This window comes from Chiloscyllium plagiosum, unplaced genomic scaffold (genome assembly GCF_037043375.1).
Source record: "Chiloscyllium plagiosum isolate Xiang-an unplaced genomic scaffold, Cpla_swu_hap1 HiC_scaffold_36, whole genome shotgun sequence".
Classification (NCBI taxonomy): Eukaryota; Metazoa; Chordata; class Chondrichthyes; order Orectolobiformes; family Hemiscylliidae; genus Chiloscyllium; species Chiloscyllium plagiosum.
Window position 1 is genome coordinate 10,858,791 of NW_028270174.1, and position 20,389 is coordinate 10,879,179.

A 20,389-nucleotide genomic window follows, 5' to 3' on the forward strand; every position below is an offset into this window, starting at 1 on the left:
TTATTAAGGCATGACAAATATTGACCATCTGTTCTCTTTCATTTCATCTTGAAAGGTCCACTGTTGTATAACTCACAGTAGCATTTCAGCAGAAATTAATTTGTTGTTTCATTTGTTCCACCCCACTTTATTCATGTAGGAAAAGAATAAGTGAAATACAGATGGGAAACATTGTTTGTTGGAATCTGTGAATTCTCTTATTTTGTGAGGATAGCAAACTCATTTTGAAAAGGAAATGACTTCAATTTCTAACCAATGCAGTAGAGATAAAGTGGGATTACTGATTACATACAAATCACAGCACAGGACATTGACGCAACTGATTTCTATAGGTGTTTCTGCTCCACGAGTTTCCTTGTACCTCTCATCTGTCCCATTCAACAATCTCTTCCCTTTGGTTTTCCTCACCTATCTGATTAGCTTATATGTATCTGTGCTGAAAATGTGTTGCTGGAAAAGCACAGCAGGTCAGGCAGCATCCAAGGAACAAGAGAATCGACGTTTCGGGCATGAGCCCTTCTTCAGGCTCAGCAACACATTTTCAACTCTGATCTCCAGCATCTGCAATCCTCACTTTCTCCTCCTTATATGTATCTGTGCCATTCATCTGGACAACTAAGGTGGCAGCAAGTTCCACAGTAAGACACTCTGCAGATAGGTTGCTCCAGATGTATTTATTGGATCTACTATGGTGATTGTGTCCCAGGTTGTTTGAGTCCTAGGGCAATCTTCCCTATACCTACTTTACCAAATACCTTTTATAATTTTATGAGCCTTTCAGCATTCCCTTCACTGCAGAAAAAAGCTCCATCGTATTCAGTCTTTCCAAATAGCTTCACTCACTGAGTTCTGCCAACATCCTTGGAATTCTTTTCTGACTGTTCTCAAATCCCTCAATATCTTTTTCAGTAGTATGAACATCAGAACTGTGCACAATACATAAATCATCAAACAAGGCTCTCTACCTAGCTTTTTAATTCTATGTTACAAAGATAAAGTCAGAATTCTTTTTTAATTGTGGAGAAGCCCAATATACAAAAGAATCCATCACACAGAAGTACACCAAACAAAACAGGATCTGGAAAGTAGTTTTATTATTTCTATTCCAATGAGAATACACATCGTTGTCTTGGATTACATTGCAATGTTTGCACTTAGTTGAATGTCTGAATGTGTAAATTGGGTTATTCTTGATGGCTTTGCTAAGCCATCTTATAAAGAGCACATCTGATAATGTGACTTATTTTATTGAGCCTCAGTAGGAATGCACTGTGCGTCTTGGTTGGACAATAGCCTTCCCTCAGTCAGAACCTGGAATGCTCACAAGAGCAGCCAGAGAGGTAGTTATGTTTTAAAAGTCCTCAGCATATTGGTAACTATTTCTCAACTTATTGTCTCTCCGACTTGTCAAATATATGAGAGACTAATATTAACCAATAAGTGCAGTTATCTGAACCTTTACTGTGAAGACTGGCAGATTTTAAAATTTTTCACCAGGACTATATATTCTATCCTAACCTGCAGAGTAGGAAAAGTGCTGAAGTCAATACAAACTGAATTGAAAGTTCATCAACCAGCCATATAGGAATTTCAGAAATGTAAGTGAAAAATAAAAAGTCGTTTTTTGTGTGTGTCTTTTATTTATCCTCATGTGTTTCTTCTTTGGGATCCGGTGCAATGGCTCCTTTCTCACCCAACATCTATTACACATACTCAATGAGCTAAATTTATTAGATCACAAGACCAAGATGGATTTTGCTGTCTCAGCTGTGATGTCTCAAGTTCTGGACCTGATTGTGAGCAGCTAACATGGAAGAAAATGGGGAACTTCCTGAACTGTGTCACCCATCTTTTAACATATGCATTCCCTGAACTATGAGGCAGCACCGACCAATTTTCTTTGCTGTCATTTATGCATATACTCTCTTATAAATCAAATTTGTCTCTTCCTTATTATTCTCTTACTAATTGCAAAAGGAAGCATGTTTTCTTATTTTCTTACAACAACTTCTTTAACTCTAAGGATGGATTAATCAGGCCCCCAACCTTCACTTGCTTATTGTTAAAAGCACAAATTTATTCCATCTTTTAAACCTTAATTTAGCTTAAGGAACACAGGAGTAGCAAAAGGCAATCATAATCCACTTTCCTCTGGAGACTCTATACCTTTCAATTGGAATATTGTGCTTTGGTTGATTTATCTGAGGAAAAATACACTGATATTGCAGACAGCCCAGAGAGGGTTCAGTCAGCTGATCCCAGGTTTGGAAGTACTGTCTTATGAGCAGATTGGGCCTGTACTCACTGGAAAATAGAAGAGTGTGAGATGACCTGATTGAAACATACAAGATTCTTCAGGGGACTTGATATGGTAAACGCTGTTTCCCATTATGGAAGAGTCCACGACCAGAGGGCATAATTCTACAATAAGGTGTCACAAAATTTAAGATAGATGAGGAGGAACAACTTCTCTCAGAGGGCAGTGAATCTGTGGAATTCTATACCACAGTGGGCTGGAGCCTGGGCAGCATTGCGGCTCAGTGATTAGCAGGACTGCCTCACAGCATCAGGGACCTGGGTTCAATTTCAGCTTCGGAGACAGTTAGTGTGGAATTTACACGTTCTCCCCATGGCTGCATGGGTTTCCTCCAGATGCTCCAATTTCCTCCAACAGTCTAAAGATGAGCAGGTTAGGTGGATTAGCCATGGGAAATTCAGGGTTACCGGGATAGGAGAGAGGAAGGGGTCTGGCTGGAATGCTCTTTGGAGAATCAGTGTTGACCCGATGGGCCAAGTACCCTGCTTCCACATTGTAGAGATGCTATAATGAAGTATATTCAAGCCTGAGATAGATAGATTTGTAATCAGTAAGACAATCAAGGGTTATGGGGAAAAGGCAGGAAAGTGGAGCTGAAGATTATTGGATCAGCTTGGCATCATTTGAATGGGCTGAATGGCCTACTTCTGCTCCTATGCCTTACTGATTAGCACCTTCATTATTTCTTTGACATACCTCGATAACCTGACCTGAGAAAAATTGCATAGATATTCAATGGCAGCCTTTGGAGAGAAGAATTGCAAATAGATTAACAGAAATGTTTCTCCGTTCACAACAAATCTGCTCATAAACACAATGCCTAGTCAATCCAAAAAAACTTTTCGAAAATTTGAACAGCTTAATCAGATTTCCTTAACTCGTCTTGAGACACAGTATTATTAATTATTGTCCTCTTCATATTCATAGCGCCTTAAATAACACATATGAACTATATTTCTTCGAGTTTGCTATGATTTGGAGTTGTTTAAATGTCAGGACCAAAATCTAAACAGTGATGCATAAATTGTTTTTATAACCAGAAGTTCTGTATGTAGGTTTGCTTGCTGAGCTGCAAGTTTCGTTTTCAGACGTCTCATCACCATACTAGATAAGATCATCAGTAAGCCTCCAGATGAAGCACTGATGGCATGTCCTGCTTTCTATTTATGTGTTTAGGTTTCCTTGAGTTGAAGATGTCATTTCCTGTGGTGACATCATTCCCTGTTCTCAGGGGGTAGTAAATGGGATCCAAGTCAATGTGTTTGTTGATAGAGTTCCAGTTGGAGTGCCATGCTTCTAGGAATTCTCATGTGCGTCCCTGTTTGGCTTGTCCTAGGATGTATATGTTGTCCCAGTCGAAGTGGTGTCCTTCCTCATCTGCATGTAAGGATACTAGTCAGAGTGGGTCATTACTTTTTGGGGCTCGTTGATGTTCATGTATCCTGGTGGCTGGTTTTCAGAAACCTAAACACATAAATAGAAAGTGGGCCATGCCACCAACACTTCATCTGGAAACTCACTGGTGATGTTACCTAATATGGTGACAAAACGTCTGAAAACGAACCTTCCAGCTCACTGAGCAAACCTACATCCAGAACCTCAACCTGAGCTCCAAAGCTCCTCAAAACTCACTATAACCAGAAGTGCTAACACACACAACCAAATGGTTTTTACCATCAGCAATTTTCATTTACGAATCACCACCATTAAATCTCCTGTGTTTTCAGTCGTTCAACTGACTTGCAGAGCCCATTAGGGAAATGCAAAAACACCAAAGGTGAGGGAGAGGTCGGAGAGAGGGAGAGAGCTAAATCAAAATGAAGTTGGAGGGGACGATGATGCTAAGTGAAAAAAATAGGTAAACAAACTGCTTTTTGTCAAAAGTATGAACTAAAAGTAAAAAGGATGAAATTAAATAGAATCATTAATGCATGATTGAAATATGTGTTCTCAAGTCCCTTTGATTCATTGATAAACATTCTAAGCACCAATTAATTACTCACGAATGTGCATTGTAAGTAAAGAAGGAACAAGGGATGGGTTCGTTGACAATGCACAAAAATTTCCTGCAAGAAGTTTCAATAGTTGCAAATTATTTTTAATCAAGCTGTTTAGACATGTTATGGCACACCAGAGTCCCTGGTGGTGTGAGACAGGAGCATTAACCACTCTGCCACTGTGTTGTCTATTGTTGACCTCTTGTTCAACACAATGGGTTAGTCTGTCCTTCTCACTTTGCAGTTTGGGATTTGGCTGCACACAAATTGATATTTTTGTAACCAATTAACATAGTGCCCACAGATAAATCAGTACTTCATTGGGTGTAATGTGATTTGGGGCATCCTGGGGAGCCAAACTCTATGCGTACTACCTAAAATTTAAAAAATCTGATCAAAATGGAAGCAATGCATTGAAAAATATCATCATTAGCTAAATTACAGATAATTATTGGTAGGTATTGTTCAGCTTAAACAAACTGTTCTCACATCTATCTAAGAAACTTGAGTTTTACTAGTGCTAGTTAAAAACTCATCTGTCTTTGCTTCAGTTTCTTGGACTTGCTGCAGTTGCAACATGCACCTTTTGTCTCCTTACGTTCCCAACAAGTCCTATGAGATGCCAAACCATACATATTTTGTACTTTACCAGTATGTATGTATGTGCACACACACTCACATTAACTCAGGTACTGGTGTCATTTTAATCACAGCAAGGTAAAATGACAATTTCCCTCTTTATTTAAAATGTGTTAAGAAGGAGTGAAAGCCATCAAAGTAAATTTCCAAGCTATTACAAGTACTGATTGCTTACAAACCAATGCATGCAAAAGTGCAACTGTGTACAATTAAGCTCATATTAAATTTGCTGGACCAGAATTTGTAAGATGTATTAAATTAATACATGTTAAAAAATAGAGGACACACATTATTTTAAGTTCAGTTGAGCAGCAAAAGGACAAAGTGACTGTCTTGTTTCCAGATATTCTCAACCTGAAGAGCCACACTTTAATTCAAGTTTCAAAAATATGCTTACGATCATGAATAAATATTTCTATTATACATTCAACTCGTTTATATTCAAAACCAAACATTCAAAACTCTGAGTTACTTTGCAAGTTCATTTCCATGCCATAAGATTACAAAGTCAAATACATCACACCACTTCAGAATAACCAGAGTTAATCTTGTCTGTTGATGTAAAGTTGCCAATGAGAACATTTCAAATGGTGACAAAGAAGGCAATCATTACCGTTCACTTTTAACAGCACATCAATATCTGACCCAACACCAATATCATTGATTTTTTTTTTAAACCTTCCGCAATGCAAGCTGGGAACAGTTAAGGACTTCACTCCATAAAGTTGAAATGAAATTGAAGAGTACTTCAACAATTTTATTCCATTTATCTGTCTGAACTTTGTGTTTTGTGAAGTCTTGCAGCTGTCAAATTGGGAATTGTGCACTCTGGAATATTGTAACCACACAGTTTTGCATGTAAAATGCAACTCATCGATTTTTAAAAATTATTATATTGTTGCTCTAACCAGTCATGCACCACCATAGAAGTGTTGTGAATATTTTGAATTTTTCAAGCTGGTATAACTAGTACAGTTCAGTGTCTGGGTCGATGACAATCCACAGGATGTTGAGTAATATTCTGAACTTAAAAGGAGATTTAAGTTCTGTCTTAGAGGAGATGGTCAATGGTTGGCACTTCTAATTCTTCCCATTATAACAGCAGATCAACATAAATTGATGGCCAAGAGGAGGCAGTGACAGAGTAGTAATGTAATTGGACAAATAATCCAGTGGTCTAGGCTAATGCTCTGCAGACACAGGTTCAGATCCCACTGTGGCAGCTGGTGCAATGTAAATACATTTCATAGATCTAGAACATAAAGCTATTCACAGTGAGGTGGCCATGAAACTGCAATTGGTTATTGTAAAAAGCCAGGTGGATCACTGTCATCCTTTAAGGGAGGCAATCTGCTATCCTACTCCAGTCTGGCCTACACATGACTCTAGACCCAGAGCAGCTATTGTTGACTCTTAACTTCCCATTGTAATAGCTGAGCAAGCCACTCAACTTAAGTGCAGTTAGAGATGGGAAATAAATGTTGGTCTTGCCAGAAACATCCACATCTTGCAAAAGAATGAAGATAAAAGTCATCTAATTAGATAGCACCTATCTAATTAGGTGCTGCTGAATTGTTTCCTAATCCAACTTTGATGTTACGTGTATTCACAATGCAATAGGAATGACACTGTTATTATATAGCTTCCTGAACTGGATGTGAAAACATCATACAATAAGAATTTATGCCAATGTCACTGTTAAGCAATACAGTGACTGAATGATTCCTGTGAGTATAACACAATCACATAATAATCAGCAAAACTCTTCTTCTATCACAATTATAAATTTTCTGTCAAAGCTTGATACATCAACCAAGACACTGAATAATGGGGAGTAAACCAAATGCATCACACCAAAACACAAACTCCGATGAAGGTCATCAACCCAGAATGCTAGCCCTGTTGGTTTTTCTCTCCACAAAACTGCGTGACCTATCATATATTTCTAAAATTCTCAATTTTTACTGTATAATATACAAGATTTATGGCTAAGGGCAGAAAGTCTGGAGAGAATGTGCAGAATTTTTTTTCACCCAGAGGATGGTGGGAATCTGAAAACCACTGCCTGTAAGGTTGGTAAACAGAGGACATTTAACAAATATTTAGAGGTGCACTTGGTTGTCCTTGTATGCTACGATCTGCCTCTAATGCTCGCAAAACAAACCTTCTCACTATACTTAGTAACATATGATTACAATAAAACAAATCAAATCAAATCAAATCAAGACTGGCTTGGAGATGTTCAGCATTTTTTTAAAAACAAGATCTAAGATTAAGTACCAGACAAGGATCCACAGAATTAAAGAAGGTTACGAGAGTTAAGTTCAACCTACAGTACGTATTATTTTCAGAAAAGGCAACAGTTATCTTTCCTGGCTGCCTATGAGGATGTCAATTCCTTTATGAATGCTCGCCCTTGTCATACAAATGTGTGATTTGTTTTTTTTTACATAATTTACCTTAGAGTTTGGATTTTGAACTAATGCCATGTGGGTTTCTGTCTCTGTGTATAAGGTGTTTATTAATTGTTCGTCTGTCTGTACCCATGACTTTTAGAAAATCAATCTGAAAGAGGGCTCCTGGAGTGATAATGGGAATTTGTTTGCATTTGGAGACTTTATGATCAGATAAGGTAAGCACTGAATAGGATTAGCTTGCTTTTGATCTTGAAAAATTAAGAGTTGATTTTTCTTCCCTGATTTAGAGAAAACTCCATAGCTTGGAAAGCTTTTCATGAATCTGTGCATAGGTCCTGGTTGAAGTTAGAGAGAAAAATCAGTTTCTCCGAGAGAAAGAAGTTAGATTTTTTTTTAAAAAGAAAAGCAAACACATTGGTGACTGAAAGAAAAAAAATTCCTTTGAAGGTTCCAGACCAGAAGTGTTTGGTCAAAATATTGATGGGATTATTTGAAGATGAAAAGATTAAGTTCAATTGTGTGGCTATCCAAGAAAAAAGGCTAAAATTCTCTGAGGGGTGGAAATTGAAAGAAATGGTTACGTCAAACTTAATGATAGAGAAGGGAATACACTCAAGTATGAATATTGTAAAGTGATGGTGTTGGGTAGATGGGATTGTACATTGCTGTGTACTTTGTAATCTTTCACCTTGCGTTATATGTAAATAGTTTGGTTTATTCTATATTACCTTCATATCTTTCATAATAAATCTCTGGTTTCTTGTTGAAACCAAACCACTGCATGCTTATATTTCAATGAGAAATCACCTCATTAAATTAAAACACACAAAACATGACCTATTAAAACAGATTTTGGTCTATGCTTTGACTTGCCCAGTAATACACCAGCTGGGATCCTGGCATTCCCAAATAGGTGAGCTTACATCATAGCATTAATTGTAAGTTGCCATAAATACGCATAGGGAGAGTTTTACTTTAAAGCAGCTGGATCTGGAATATCGCATTCATCATAAATTTTGCAATCCGCCCAACTACAGAAACATTATTCCCAAATTCAATGCAAATTATTTCACCAACTGTGAGAAAGAGGCCTTTTTTTCAGTCAAATTTATTCCACACTTTTAAAAACACTAGACGAATGCTTTAAGGGTACAAAATGTATAATTTCTAAATCAACAGTTAATTGTGTTTAAATGTTGCTGAGTCAAATCTATGCACATCAATTGGAAAATAATTAGGAAGTGAGCTAATTTATTCCTGGAATACAAAATAAAAGCAGCTGACAATTGCTTTCTTGGCAATGTTACTCATTTCAAATTATTTTTCAGCATGGTCACCATCTGCCGCTGCTCAATTTTTTCTCCCTCTCTGGCTACAGATTTGTTTTAACAGCTAGAGATACTGCTTCTGCCCTCAGAAATACAGACAGAAAACTGCCCACATTACAAAATTTAGCAATGCATAACTCCAGTCAAATGCATGAAAACGAATCTTCCCTGAAATGAAAACACTAATTGGTTATTAATATTTGAATCATTTTCACGAGTTGTCTTTCGAAAGAAATTTGATCCAATCGTGTGCAGCAATTGGAGGAATTAGTGCTGTTCTGGAGGGTCAAGAGAAGGTTTCAATAGAAACATAGAAAATAGGTGCAAGAGTAGGTCATTCAGCCCTTCAAGCCTGCACTACCATTCAATATGATCATGGCTGATCATACAATTTCAGTTTCCCACTCTCACTTTCTCTCCTTACTCCTTAATCCCTTTAGCTGCAAGGGCCACATCCAGCTCCCTCTTGAATATACCGAACAAACTGACCCCAACAGCTTTCTGTGCCAGAGAGTTCCACTTTTGAAAGACTTGTCCAAAATTGTGAAGGGTCCAAAGAGTAAAAATTGAGAGACTGTTTTTATTAGCAATTTCAAATTAAGAACCAAAGAACACAGAATTAAAGTGACTGGAAAAAGAAAATCCAAAAGTGACATGAAGAAAATGTTTTTGATGTAGTTGAGGCAGATTCAACTGTGGTTTTCAAGAAGAAATTGGATAAACACATGAAGGAATAAATTTTGCAAGAGTACGGGCTAAGGAAGCTGCAGCTAAAAGTGAAATAGCCTCAACAGGTTAAGTAGCTTGTGCTGTGAGAGATAACTTCCTTCAGGCTATGTTTGGCTCAATAGCAACATTCTTGCCACAAGTTAGAAGGTCACAGGTCCCTCCAAGAACTTTGAAACATAATCTAGGATTACACTCAAATCAAACACCACGGGACTGCTACACTGTCAATGATACAGCCTTCCATATGAGACATTAACAAAGGTTTTATCAACTTGTTCAGTTGGATAATGATATCCCAATGATATATGAAGGTTATGACTGACATTTATCTGTTTACCAACACAAACAAATCCAATGAATTGGCTACTGGCCAGCCATGGTTTCGGAACAGAAGACAGCTATACTGACAGGGTCAGCTGGGAGAAGGTGAGAGAAAGTTTGTGGGGCGGTTAAACAATTGTATGGACCAATTGCATTAAGTGGAGTGTTTCTGTGTTTATGCATTCTGTTTGATTCTATTTGATATAACCACTGGTCACTTCAGTTTATGGTGTGGATTCAGTTTAGAACAAAATATTTCTTCTGAATCCATACTCTGCATATGTACGAAATGTATGTTTTCTTTTAGATTAAGCACATCTTGCAGATTACTGTTCATTTTTGGGCAAACAACACACGTGTGGAATTAATGAGCAAAATTACATTTCTGGTTGGTTCCCACACTTGCCACAGCATGGCTATATCTCATTTTTGAATAAACATACCTTATTCAACTGGCTAAAAACTCTCTGCAGTCAACTAGATTTATTAAAAAACCAGAAGCAATGCTGGCACACTAGAATAAGTGATACATCTTGTAAATGGAACTCACTCTTTTGGAGTCTCTGGGACCTTTGGTCTTTCAATCTTCATCTTGAGTTCAGTGGGTACGTGTAGAATCTCCACACACGATTTGATGGATTGATTAGAGTCTTCCCGGCACACTGAAAAGATAATTGAAGCATCAGGAATTAATTTTCTGTAGACGCACAGCTCAGATGAAGGGTTGGTGAAAACCTTAGCACTTTGCTTTTGGATGTAGCTTGCTCTGGTGCAGTTCCAGCAATTAATGCTTTTTCTTCTTTACAGTGTACTGTTGTAAGGTAAAGGTGCATAAAACAGACAACATGAGAGAGTTAGCACTTTCAAATAAAATCCAGTCCACAACAGAACCACTTTCTAAAAACAATGTTATTACTTTTCTGCTTGTTTTCCTCCTTCTGATTATACAGAAGAAATCCATATCAGAACCAGTGTTTTTAAATATTATCAGATAGATATCATGTGCACCTTGAATAATTTACAATGATGAGAAGGTCTCTCCGTCTTATTTCAATTTAATTCCTATTGCACCTTCCATTGACTGCATTTCAATTAAACAGTCATACAGTCAGCTCCATGTCATAATTATTCAGAGTACAATGTTTTTGTATAATAATTATTAAAATGGCTTTGTGCATGAACCATAACATTATTTTGTGAACAGGTACTGGCAGCATTATAAAACATAGTAGGAATGAGCACAAGGTCAAATACATTCTAATTAAAACAGTATATGCAGCAAAATGATATTTCAGCCTTAGTATTGAGAAAATAAAGACAATAATTCCGCCAGATGTGAGGGTGCAATGACTCCACACAACTGTATACTCTCATGATCAAGATTTCTTATGATACAATGGCTCAGGCTGCTTAGTTGATAACCTCGGTATCGAATAGACTGACAGTCATAGTGACAAAAATGGCTAATAGAAGTGTGGGATTGCTAAGAAAATTGAAAGCCAGTGGTAACCAGTGACAACTCTTTCATAAACTTAACTCTAATACAACCCTCAATCTGTGTAGAGACACAAAGCTTGCAATCTGATGAGTTTGGTAAGGATAAGCAACTCTGTACAAAAGCTCCACATTTCTCCCAAAATTGAAACAATATAACTCACCTCTCCATATACATATAAAATTGAAAGGCGCATGGACACAAACTGAACTGGATGAGCCACATTGGTATTCTGGAAACAAGAGCAGGTCAGATACCAGGAATCTTGCAGTGAGCAACTCACCTCCCAACTCACCAAACCCTGTCCACCATCTACAAGTCACAAGTCAAGAGTATGATGGATTACTCCTCCACTTGCATGGGGACGTGTGCAGCTCCAACAGTTCTCAGCAACCTTCAAACCACCCAGGACAAAGCAGCCCATTTGACTGGCACCACATCTATATTATTCATTCGTGGGATGTGGGTATTGCTGGCTAGACCAGCATTTATTGCCCATTCCTAAATGCCCAGACCCATATATTGCTATGGGTCTGGAGTCACATATAGGCTAGATTACCTAAGGACTGCGGTTTCCTTTCCAACAATTGAAAACAGTCATCATTTGACTCTTAGACCAGTGTTTTTTTTGTTGATTTCACATTCCATCATCTGCTATGGCAGGATTTGAACCCAGATCTGCAGGACATTACATAGGTCTCTGTATTAATAGCCCAGCAATAAATCCATTAAGCCATCATCTCCTGTGTAGATCCCCATCCATGCACTCACTTCACTACCAATGCTGAGGAACAGCAATGTATTCCATCTATAAAATTAACTGCAGAAAATTCCTAGATAGCATTTGCAGTGTTGCTGTGTCAAAATCCCAGAATTCTCTCCCTAACAGCATTGAGAGTCTACCTACAGCAAATGGGCTACGGCAATTCTAGGAAGTAGCTCACTAACACCTTCTGAAGGGCAGTTAGAAATAGGAAATATATGCTAATCCAGGCAGAAACCGCCAAATTCCATGACTGAACTTTTAAAAATTTCGGCAACAAAAGTAATGACATTTGTTACCAGAGATTCCACAGGGATTAGCCAGCATTTCTTACCCATCCTAATTGCCCAGTCAGTCAGACCAGGTAAGGGAAGTACAATCTCCTTCCCTAAAGCTTGTTCAGTAATCAGATGGATAGATATGGCAGCTATTAGGCAAGCATTTCATTTTAGCTTTTAACTGAATTCAAATTTCACCATCTGCCATGCTGGGATTCAAACTCATGGCCCAGAACATTAGCCTGAGGTTTAGGATTGAAGTCCAGTGACATTAGATTTACAAGGATGTTGCTAGGGTTAGAGGATTTGAGTTATAGGGAGAGGCTGAATAGGCTGGGGCTGTTTTCTCTGGAGCGTCAGAGGTTGAGGGGTGACCTTATAGAGGTTTATAAAATCAAGAGGGGCATGGATAGGATAAATAGACAAAGTCTTTTCCCTGGGGTGGGGTAGTCCAGAACTAGAGGGCATAGGTTTCGGGTGAGAGGGGAAACATAATGACGGACAACATTTTCACGCAGAAGGTGGTGCATGTATGGAACAAGCTGCCAGAGGAAGTGGTGGAGGCTTGTACAATTACAGCATTTAAAAGGCATCTGGACAGGTATATGTATAGGAAGGGTTTGGAGGGACATGGGCCAAGTGCTGGCAAATGGGACTAGATTAGGTTGGGAAATCTGGTCGGCATGGACGAGTTGGACCGAAGGGTCTGTTTCCATGCTATAAATGTCTATGATTCTCTAACACTACCTCCCCATAATAATTGATTCTATTGGAACATGATGTAACATTTGGATGCATTATTTGATAAGGATATCACTGTATCAGAGAGGATCAAGAAAGGCAGCAAAGATGGCTTAGAGATTCGGGGTTCTGGAGAATCGAGGGTAGACAGATGAAAGATAGACCGAAAAGAAGCTTCTGATGATCCATGGTACAAACTGATAAACTGTTAAAAAAATGGGTAACTGAAGAATGGATGAATGCTGAAAGGAAGTATTCTTGCATGGAAAAGGCTAAATCTCTCTACTTAAAATAAGGGACCATCCATTTAAGACAGAAGTGAGGAGAATGTGTGTCTCAGGAGAGTTGTGAGCCTGCAAAATTCTCCACCCCAGAGTGGAGGAGGCTGGGTCCTTGAATATTTTTAAGGCAGAGGTAGATAAATTCTTGACGAGCAGGGCATAGGAGGTGATCAGAAGAGTGGAGTTAAGGTCACAATCAGATCAGCCATGATCTTATGGCAGGGCATGCTTGAAAGGCTGAATGACCTACTCCTGCTCCTAATTCATATCTTCAAATTAACCTTGCTTCACCAGATAAGTTTCTTGCTGCATTTGTGATGCACCCAATTGTATACAAAAAACGATTAAGCATTTAAAAAAAGAGTTGCAATGTTTAAAAATTTCAGTGAATTCGCACTTCCCTAGTTCCTAGCACAGATGATAACAGTGATTATTGGCAAATTAACCATTTAAGTCAGAGGATCCACTTTATATGACATAGTCTTGAAGATGTCCTTACAGTGAAGTTCCAGAAAATGACTGTTTTTCAAACAAGGATGTCTTTTCATCATTGAAATACAGTGAAATTCAAGCTTGTCCTGTGGTGTTCTTCAATTGTTAGCCAAAACCAATTTTTAACATCAGTATCTAACAAGAACAATATTCCATGTTCTGAGAACTTGCCTTGTCTCGAATTCTGGATTCTCACATATTCCCAAATTCTTTGATCCCATCATTGGTGGTCAGCCCTTCAGCTGTCTGGTTCCGAAATTCAATCTTAAACCTCAATCATCTCTTTACCCCCTTCTCCCTCAATTCACATAATATGCTTTTAGTTGTCTACCCATATATTGCATTTGTGTAGCTGTGTGTCAAATCTCATCACATAATATTCCTACAAAGTGTCTTGGTTTTCTGATAATAAAAGTGCTACATAAATGGAAACTCATATTGTTACAGCCATAGAGTTTTTTTTCCAATCATATTTACCCCCCCAAAATAACAGTGAGTCTTCCCAACCATTCTACTGGCTACAAACTCACAACAACAGCTGGCTATACAACAACAAAAAAATGGTATTCTCACTTAAAGTGCAAATTTGACCAGGTTAGATAATGAAAATGACAAGAGGTAATTGATTTGATGTTAAGACATAGTGAGTGTAAATGGAGCCTTAGCACACATCAAAAATGTGCTGGATTTGAGCCTGAAATGCTTCGTAATCACTCAACATAATGACCACAAAATTCACCAAAGGAAATGATATCTTTGTAAAATAACTGGACTCTTATTGTGCTCATAATTAGAAGCAAGATTGCATAGTCAATGAAATCATATTGCCAACATTCAATTTAAATAAAACCAATCTAAAAGATGTATAATACTCTAATTTGCTTAACTTTGCTGCAAAATGGAATGCCTGAGGCAGAATATGCTACAGTCGCAAATAAGATTATAGATACAGCTCTTTTGTGGAAATGGAGTTTTTTCTAAGCAGGTAAAAGAGATGAAATTTCTTTAGAGTATTATAATCTAATGACACATTGAGAAGGTGGCTGCCTTCATGGACATCAATGGACGAAATCTTCCAGGCTTGCTCAGAGCTTTTAGTTTGGCAAATAGGAGAACTTAATTGTAGAGATGACAAAAAGTAAGTTTTCTGACACTGGGTTTTGACTTTATGTTGTGGGGAGTTTTGACCAGGAGCCTGGTTAAAACTTCTTCCTCAAACAGCATTACAACATTAGATGATCGATTCATTATCATATTGCTGTCTGTGGGATTTTGCTGTGCGCAGATTAACCACATGCTTCTTAAAGCAACTTAAACATGGCATCTTCTTTAACTATACATGACATATTTCTGAAATGTTGCAACCTTTCTTATGACATCCATGATGCAAATCTGTGCTGATCTGGTTTCTGCATTTCCAAATTGGAATATGAAGACACTTCAAAAATTAATCCATCGGCAGGAAAACACCGTAACTCTGAGGTTGTGAAAGGAACATTGTACAAATGCCAATCTTTCTTTAGGAGGCTATTTGGTGTGTGGAATATGAGAGCTTGTGTTCTGATAGAATCCAAACATCAGACAGCACACTTTGGATTTTCACAAGCAAGTATCCATGGAATCACAGAATTGATATTTTGCAGAAGCAGCCCATGAAGCCAATCATGTCTGCACCACTTCTCTGAATGATCATCACTTTGCACCATTTCTGTGCTCTTTCTCCAGAACCTGCACATTACTTCTATGAAATTAATTGTCCAAAGTGATCTTGAATGCCATAATTGAACCTGCCTCTACCTCACTTCCAAGCAGCTCATGCTATTTTTGAACCACTTGAGAAAAAGTTCTTTTCCACATCACATTTACTTCTTTCATAAAACATTATAAATCTGTGGCCCGTCCTTTTTTTAAAATTTACTCACAGGAAGTCAGCATCTGTGGTAAGGCCAATATTTATTGCCAATCCCCAGTTAAGAGTCAACCACATTTCTGTCGGTCTGGAGTCACATGTAGGCCAGACCAGGGAAGGATAGCATTTTCCTTCTCTTAGGGACATTAGCAAACTAGGTGTTGGTCTTTAGTCATTAGTTTGACTGATAATTTCACTCTGGTGGTAATGATGATGACATAATAATGTCGCTGCTAAAATAATCTAGAGACCCAGGTTAATGTTTATGGGGCACGGGTTCAAATTCCACCATTGGTAGATCTTGCAATTTGAATTCAATTATAAGCTTGCCCAGTGATGATTGTTGTAAAAAACCCTCTGGTTCACTAAAGTCATTTAGGGAAGGAAATCTGCCATCTCTCGGCAATGTGGTTGACTTTTAATTGGTCTCTATGCAATAAGGGATGGGCAACAAGTCCTGGCCAGATTTCATGAATTATTTTAAAGAAAAGACAAAGCTGGCTATGACCTGCAGATATGGCTGAATATAAACCAAACCACTTGAGCAAGATGTGCAGATCTACATTTATATTAAAAAAAATGTACATTTCTGTGGAAATAAGATTTTGAAAATTTCCATCGTGCAGAGGAGAGGTAGAAAAGCATAATTCCCAACAAAATTATTTTTTTCAACAACTGTTTATCAATTCCTTTAAACTCAAAATAAAAATCTGTTTATGACAAATAAGAATTTTAATTTCAAGGGTCAGACAGTTTGAATAAATGACAAAAAAGATTCTTAAGTGGCAAGAAAAAGTTAAGTGCAAGTGTCCAGATCAGAATCAGGTGAATCAACATGATCTAGTAATTGCTTTCTACTTTTATTTACAGTCATATTATATAGTTTTCCTTGTATAATTGTGAAAAAAGCAGAAAAGGAAGATGAGGGCAACTAAATTGACAGATATGTTCGGAAAGTTAAAGAGAAGTGGGGTCAAAAGATTTGGATGTCCTGGCATGTTGGCTTTGTGTATCTTCGGAAGGCAGTGGAAGTTGCCTACTTGAGAAGTACATAGGATGAAGGCACTTAGGGAACTCTAAAGGACTGGATCAAAAGTCTTGATCAATGTTTTTAATTCACAGGTGTGCTCTTTGGTCAGATCGGCTGATAGTTGCCTGCAATGTTCCTGGTTGTTCAGTTGTCGGTATACTTCCTTGCACTAATCTGTTCTGTTCCGAAGATACACAAAGTCTTCATTTTTTCAGCAGCAGTTGGAGTGGGAGGAGCGACAGCCAGGACCAGAGACCCGACGGGAAGGTAACTTTAAAATATAAAATATAAAAACTTACCTTGGTGGAGCGAACACTGAGCAGGGACGGACTGCTAAGTAAGTGAGGCTTTTAAAGGAGCAGCAGAGGGAGAGGCAACAGCAAGGCGCAGAGGCTATTGGGTATATGTTTGGGCAGCGGCTGAATCCCGAGACACTACATATGCAGTGTCTCCCACCCACCCTCCTCTTCTAAACAAAAAAATAAGGATTCTCATGTGTTGCTAAGGTAAGGCGTTTCAGTTGATATTTCTTGTGATTCGTGAGATTGATTAAAAGTTTACTATTAGTTGGTTAACCGAATAAGACTGTGGACAAGTACTAGAAATTATTTAAATAATAAATTTGTATAAATTAATTAAATAAGTAGAGATTGCTGGACAGGTGATATGCTGTAGCTGTATGATGTGGGAGCTGGCTGATCCCATTGTGAATGGCAGTGACAACATCTGCAGTAAATGTTGGTTGCTGGAAGAATTCCGGATCAGAATTGATGATCTGGAATCTGAGCTTCAAACACTGCGGCACATCCGGGAGGGGGAAGAGTTAACTTAGTTGCCTTGTTTCAGGAGGCAGTCACACCCGGTAGATTAAGTAATTCAAATTCAGTTAGTGATCAGGGACAAGAGGGTGTGACTGTAAGTGAGGCAGGTAGGGGGATTCTGAGTTTAGGAGTGGAGAAACCGCAGGCCTTGACCTTGTCCAACGGATATGAGATTCTTGCTCCCTGTACGGATGAGGGAAAGGTCTGTGGGGAGGATAAGCCACCATGTTGCAGAAGGTCATTCAAGAGGGGAGAGCAATAAGACAAGTAGTTGTTATATGGGATTCTATAATTAGGGGGACAGATAATATCCTATGCAAGATTCTGGATCAGTGGTGCTGGAAGAGCACAGCAATTCAGGCAGCATCCGAGGAGCTTCGAAATCGACGTTTCGGGCAAAAGCCCTTCATCAGGAATAAAGGCAGAGAGCCTGAAGCGTGGAGAGATAAGCTAGAGGAGGGTGGGGGTGGGGATAGAGTAGCATAGAGTACAATAGGTCAGTGGGGGAGGAGATGAAGGTGATCAGAGGAAATGACCTGGGAGTTGCAGTGGGAGAGAGACTCCCTGAGATTCTTGTAGAGAGAGGAGGAAAACTTCTTCAAGGCAAGAGGATTCGCAGTAGGGTTAAAATCAACGAGGTAAAAACAATGACTGCAGATGCTGGAAACCAGATTCTGGATCAGTGGTGCTGGAAGAGCACAGCAATTCAGGCAGCATCCAAGGAGCAATCCTATGCAAGCCAGATCAGGAGTCCTGAATGATATGTTGCCTGCCTGGTGCCAGGGTGCAGGACACCTCGGCCAGCTTGAAAGGATATTGGAGCAGAAGAGAGAAGATCCAGTTGTTGTGGTCCACGTTGGCACTAACAACATAGGCAAGGCTAGGAAGGAGGACCTGTTTGGAGAGTATCAAGCACTAGGAAGGAAATTGAAGGACTGGTCCTCGAGGGTCATAATCTCTGCATTACTGCCCAAGATTACAAAACAAACAGCGGATAACAAAGAGAGAAACAAAGAAGGAGAGGATCAAATATGAAGGTAAGCTAGCCAGGAATATTAGAAATGATAGTAAAAGTTTCTTTCAATACATAAGAAACAAATGAGAGGCAAAACTAGAAATTGGGCACTCCAAATTGATGCATGAAGGCTAGTGCTGGGAGATGAAGAAAGAGCTGAAGAACTCAATAAGTAGTTTGTGTCAATCTTCACAGTGGAAGACATGAGTAGTATCCCAACAATTAAGGAGAGTCAGGGGGCAGAGTTGAGTATGGTAGCCATTACAAAAGATAAAGTGCTAGAAAAGCTAAAAGGTCTAAAAATTGATAAATCTTCTGGCCTCGATGGGCTACATGCTAGAGTTCTGAGTGAGGTGGCAGAGGAAATAGCGGAGGCATTGGTTATGATCTTTCAAAAATCACTGGAGTCAGGGAAAGTCCCAGATGATTGGAAAGTCGCAATTGTAACCGCCTTGTTCAAGAAAGGATCAAGAAAAAAAGATGGAAAATTATAGGCCAATTAGCCTAACCTTGGTTGTAGGTAAAATTCTGGAATCCATCGTTAAGAATGAGTTTTCTAAATTCTTGGAAGTGCAGGGTCAGATTAGAACAAGTCAGCATGGATTTAGTAAGGGGAGGTCGTGCCTGACAAACCTGTTAGAATTCTTTGAAGAGGTAACACACAGGTTAGATCAGGGAAACCTCTAGTGGATGTTAGCTATCTAGACTTCCAAAAGGTCTTCGGTCAGGTGCCTCAAGGGAGGCTGCTGAGTAAGGCGAGGGCTCTTGGTATTCGAGGTGAGCTACTGGCATGGATTGGGGATTGGCTGTCTGACAGAAGGCAGAGAGGTGGGATAAAAGGTTCTTTTTCAGAATGGCAGTTGGTGACAAGTGGGGTCCCAAAGGGTTCAGTGTTGGAGCCGCAGCTGTTCACTTTACGTATTAATAACTGGATGAAGGGATTGGGAGCATTATGGCGAAGTTCGCCAATGTCATGAAGTTAGGTGGACAGACAGGTAGTACTAAGGAGGTGAGGAGGCTGCACAAAGATTTAGGGAACAGAAGATTCGACGTTTCGGGCACATGCCCTTCTTCAGGAATGCCATTCCTGAAGAAGGGCATGTGCCCGAAACGTCGAATCTTCTGTTCCCTAGATGCTGCCTGACCTGCTGTGCTGTTCCAGCAATAAAGTTTCAGCTTTGATCTCCAGCGTCTGCAGACCTCACTTTCTCCTGCACAAAGATTTAGACAGCTTAGCAGAATGGTCCAGAAATGGTTGATGAAATTCAACATGAGAAAATGAGAGGTCTTGCACTTAGGAAAAAGTGGACTATTTCCTAAATGATGAGAAAATTCATAAAGCTAAAGTGCAAAAGGACCTGAGTGTGCTAGTCCAGGATTTTCTAAAAGTTGACTTGCAGGTTGAGTCTGTGGTTAAGAAAGCAAATGTAATGTGTCAGTTATCTCAAGAGGGTTGGAATATAAAAGCAATGATGTGCTTCTGAGACTTTATATAGCTCTTGTTAGGCCCCATTTAGAATACTCTGTCTCATTTCAGGCCCCACACCTCAGGAAGGACATACTGGCACTGGAGCATTGTCCAGCAGAGATTCACACGGATGATCCCTGGAATGGTAGGCCTAACATACGATGAATGACTGAGGATCCTGGGATTGTATTCATTAGAGTTTAGAAGGTTGAGGGGAGATCTAATAGAAACTTATAAGATAATACATGGCTTAGAAAGGGTGGACACTGAGAATTTGTTTCCATTAGGCAGGGAGACTAGGACCCGTGGGCACAGCCTCAGAATTAGAGGGGGTCAACTTAGAACAGA

At 39.0% G+C, this 20,389-nt stretch overlaps 1 protein-coding gene across 10 annotated transcripts in view; it reads right to left on the reverse strand.

Moving 5' to 3' along the window:
- The window catches only part of ccser1 (coiled-coil serine-rich protein 1), a 1,301,473-nt gene that overhangs the window by 905,509 nt on the left and 375,575 nt on the right, over positions 1 to 20,389 (reverse strand). For all 10 annotated transcript variants that reach the window (XM_087979948.1, XM_087979953.1, XM_087979945.1 and 7 more), the window contains one exon: positions 10,299 to 10,410. In XM_087979948.1, coding sequence (XP_087836074.1) covers positions 10,299 to 10,410 — 112 coding nt within the window. The remainder of the gene's footprint in view (positions 1 to 10,298; positions 10,411 to 20,389) is intronic.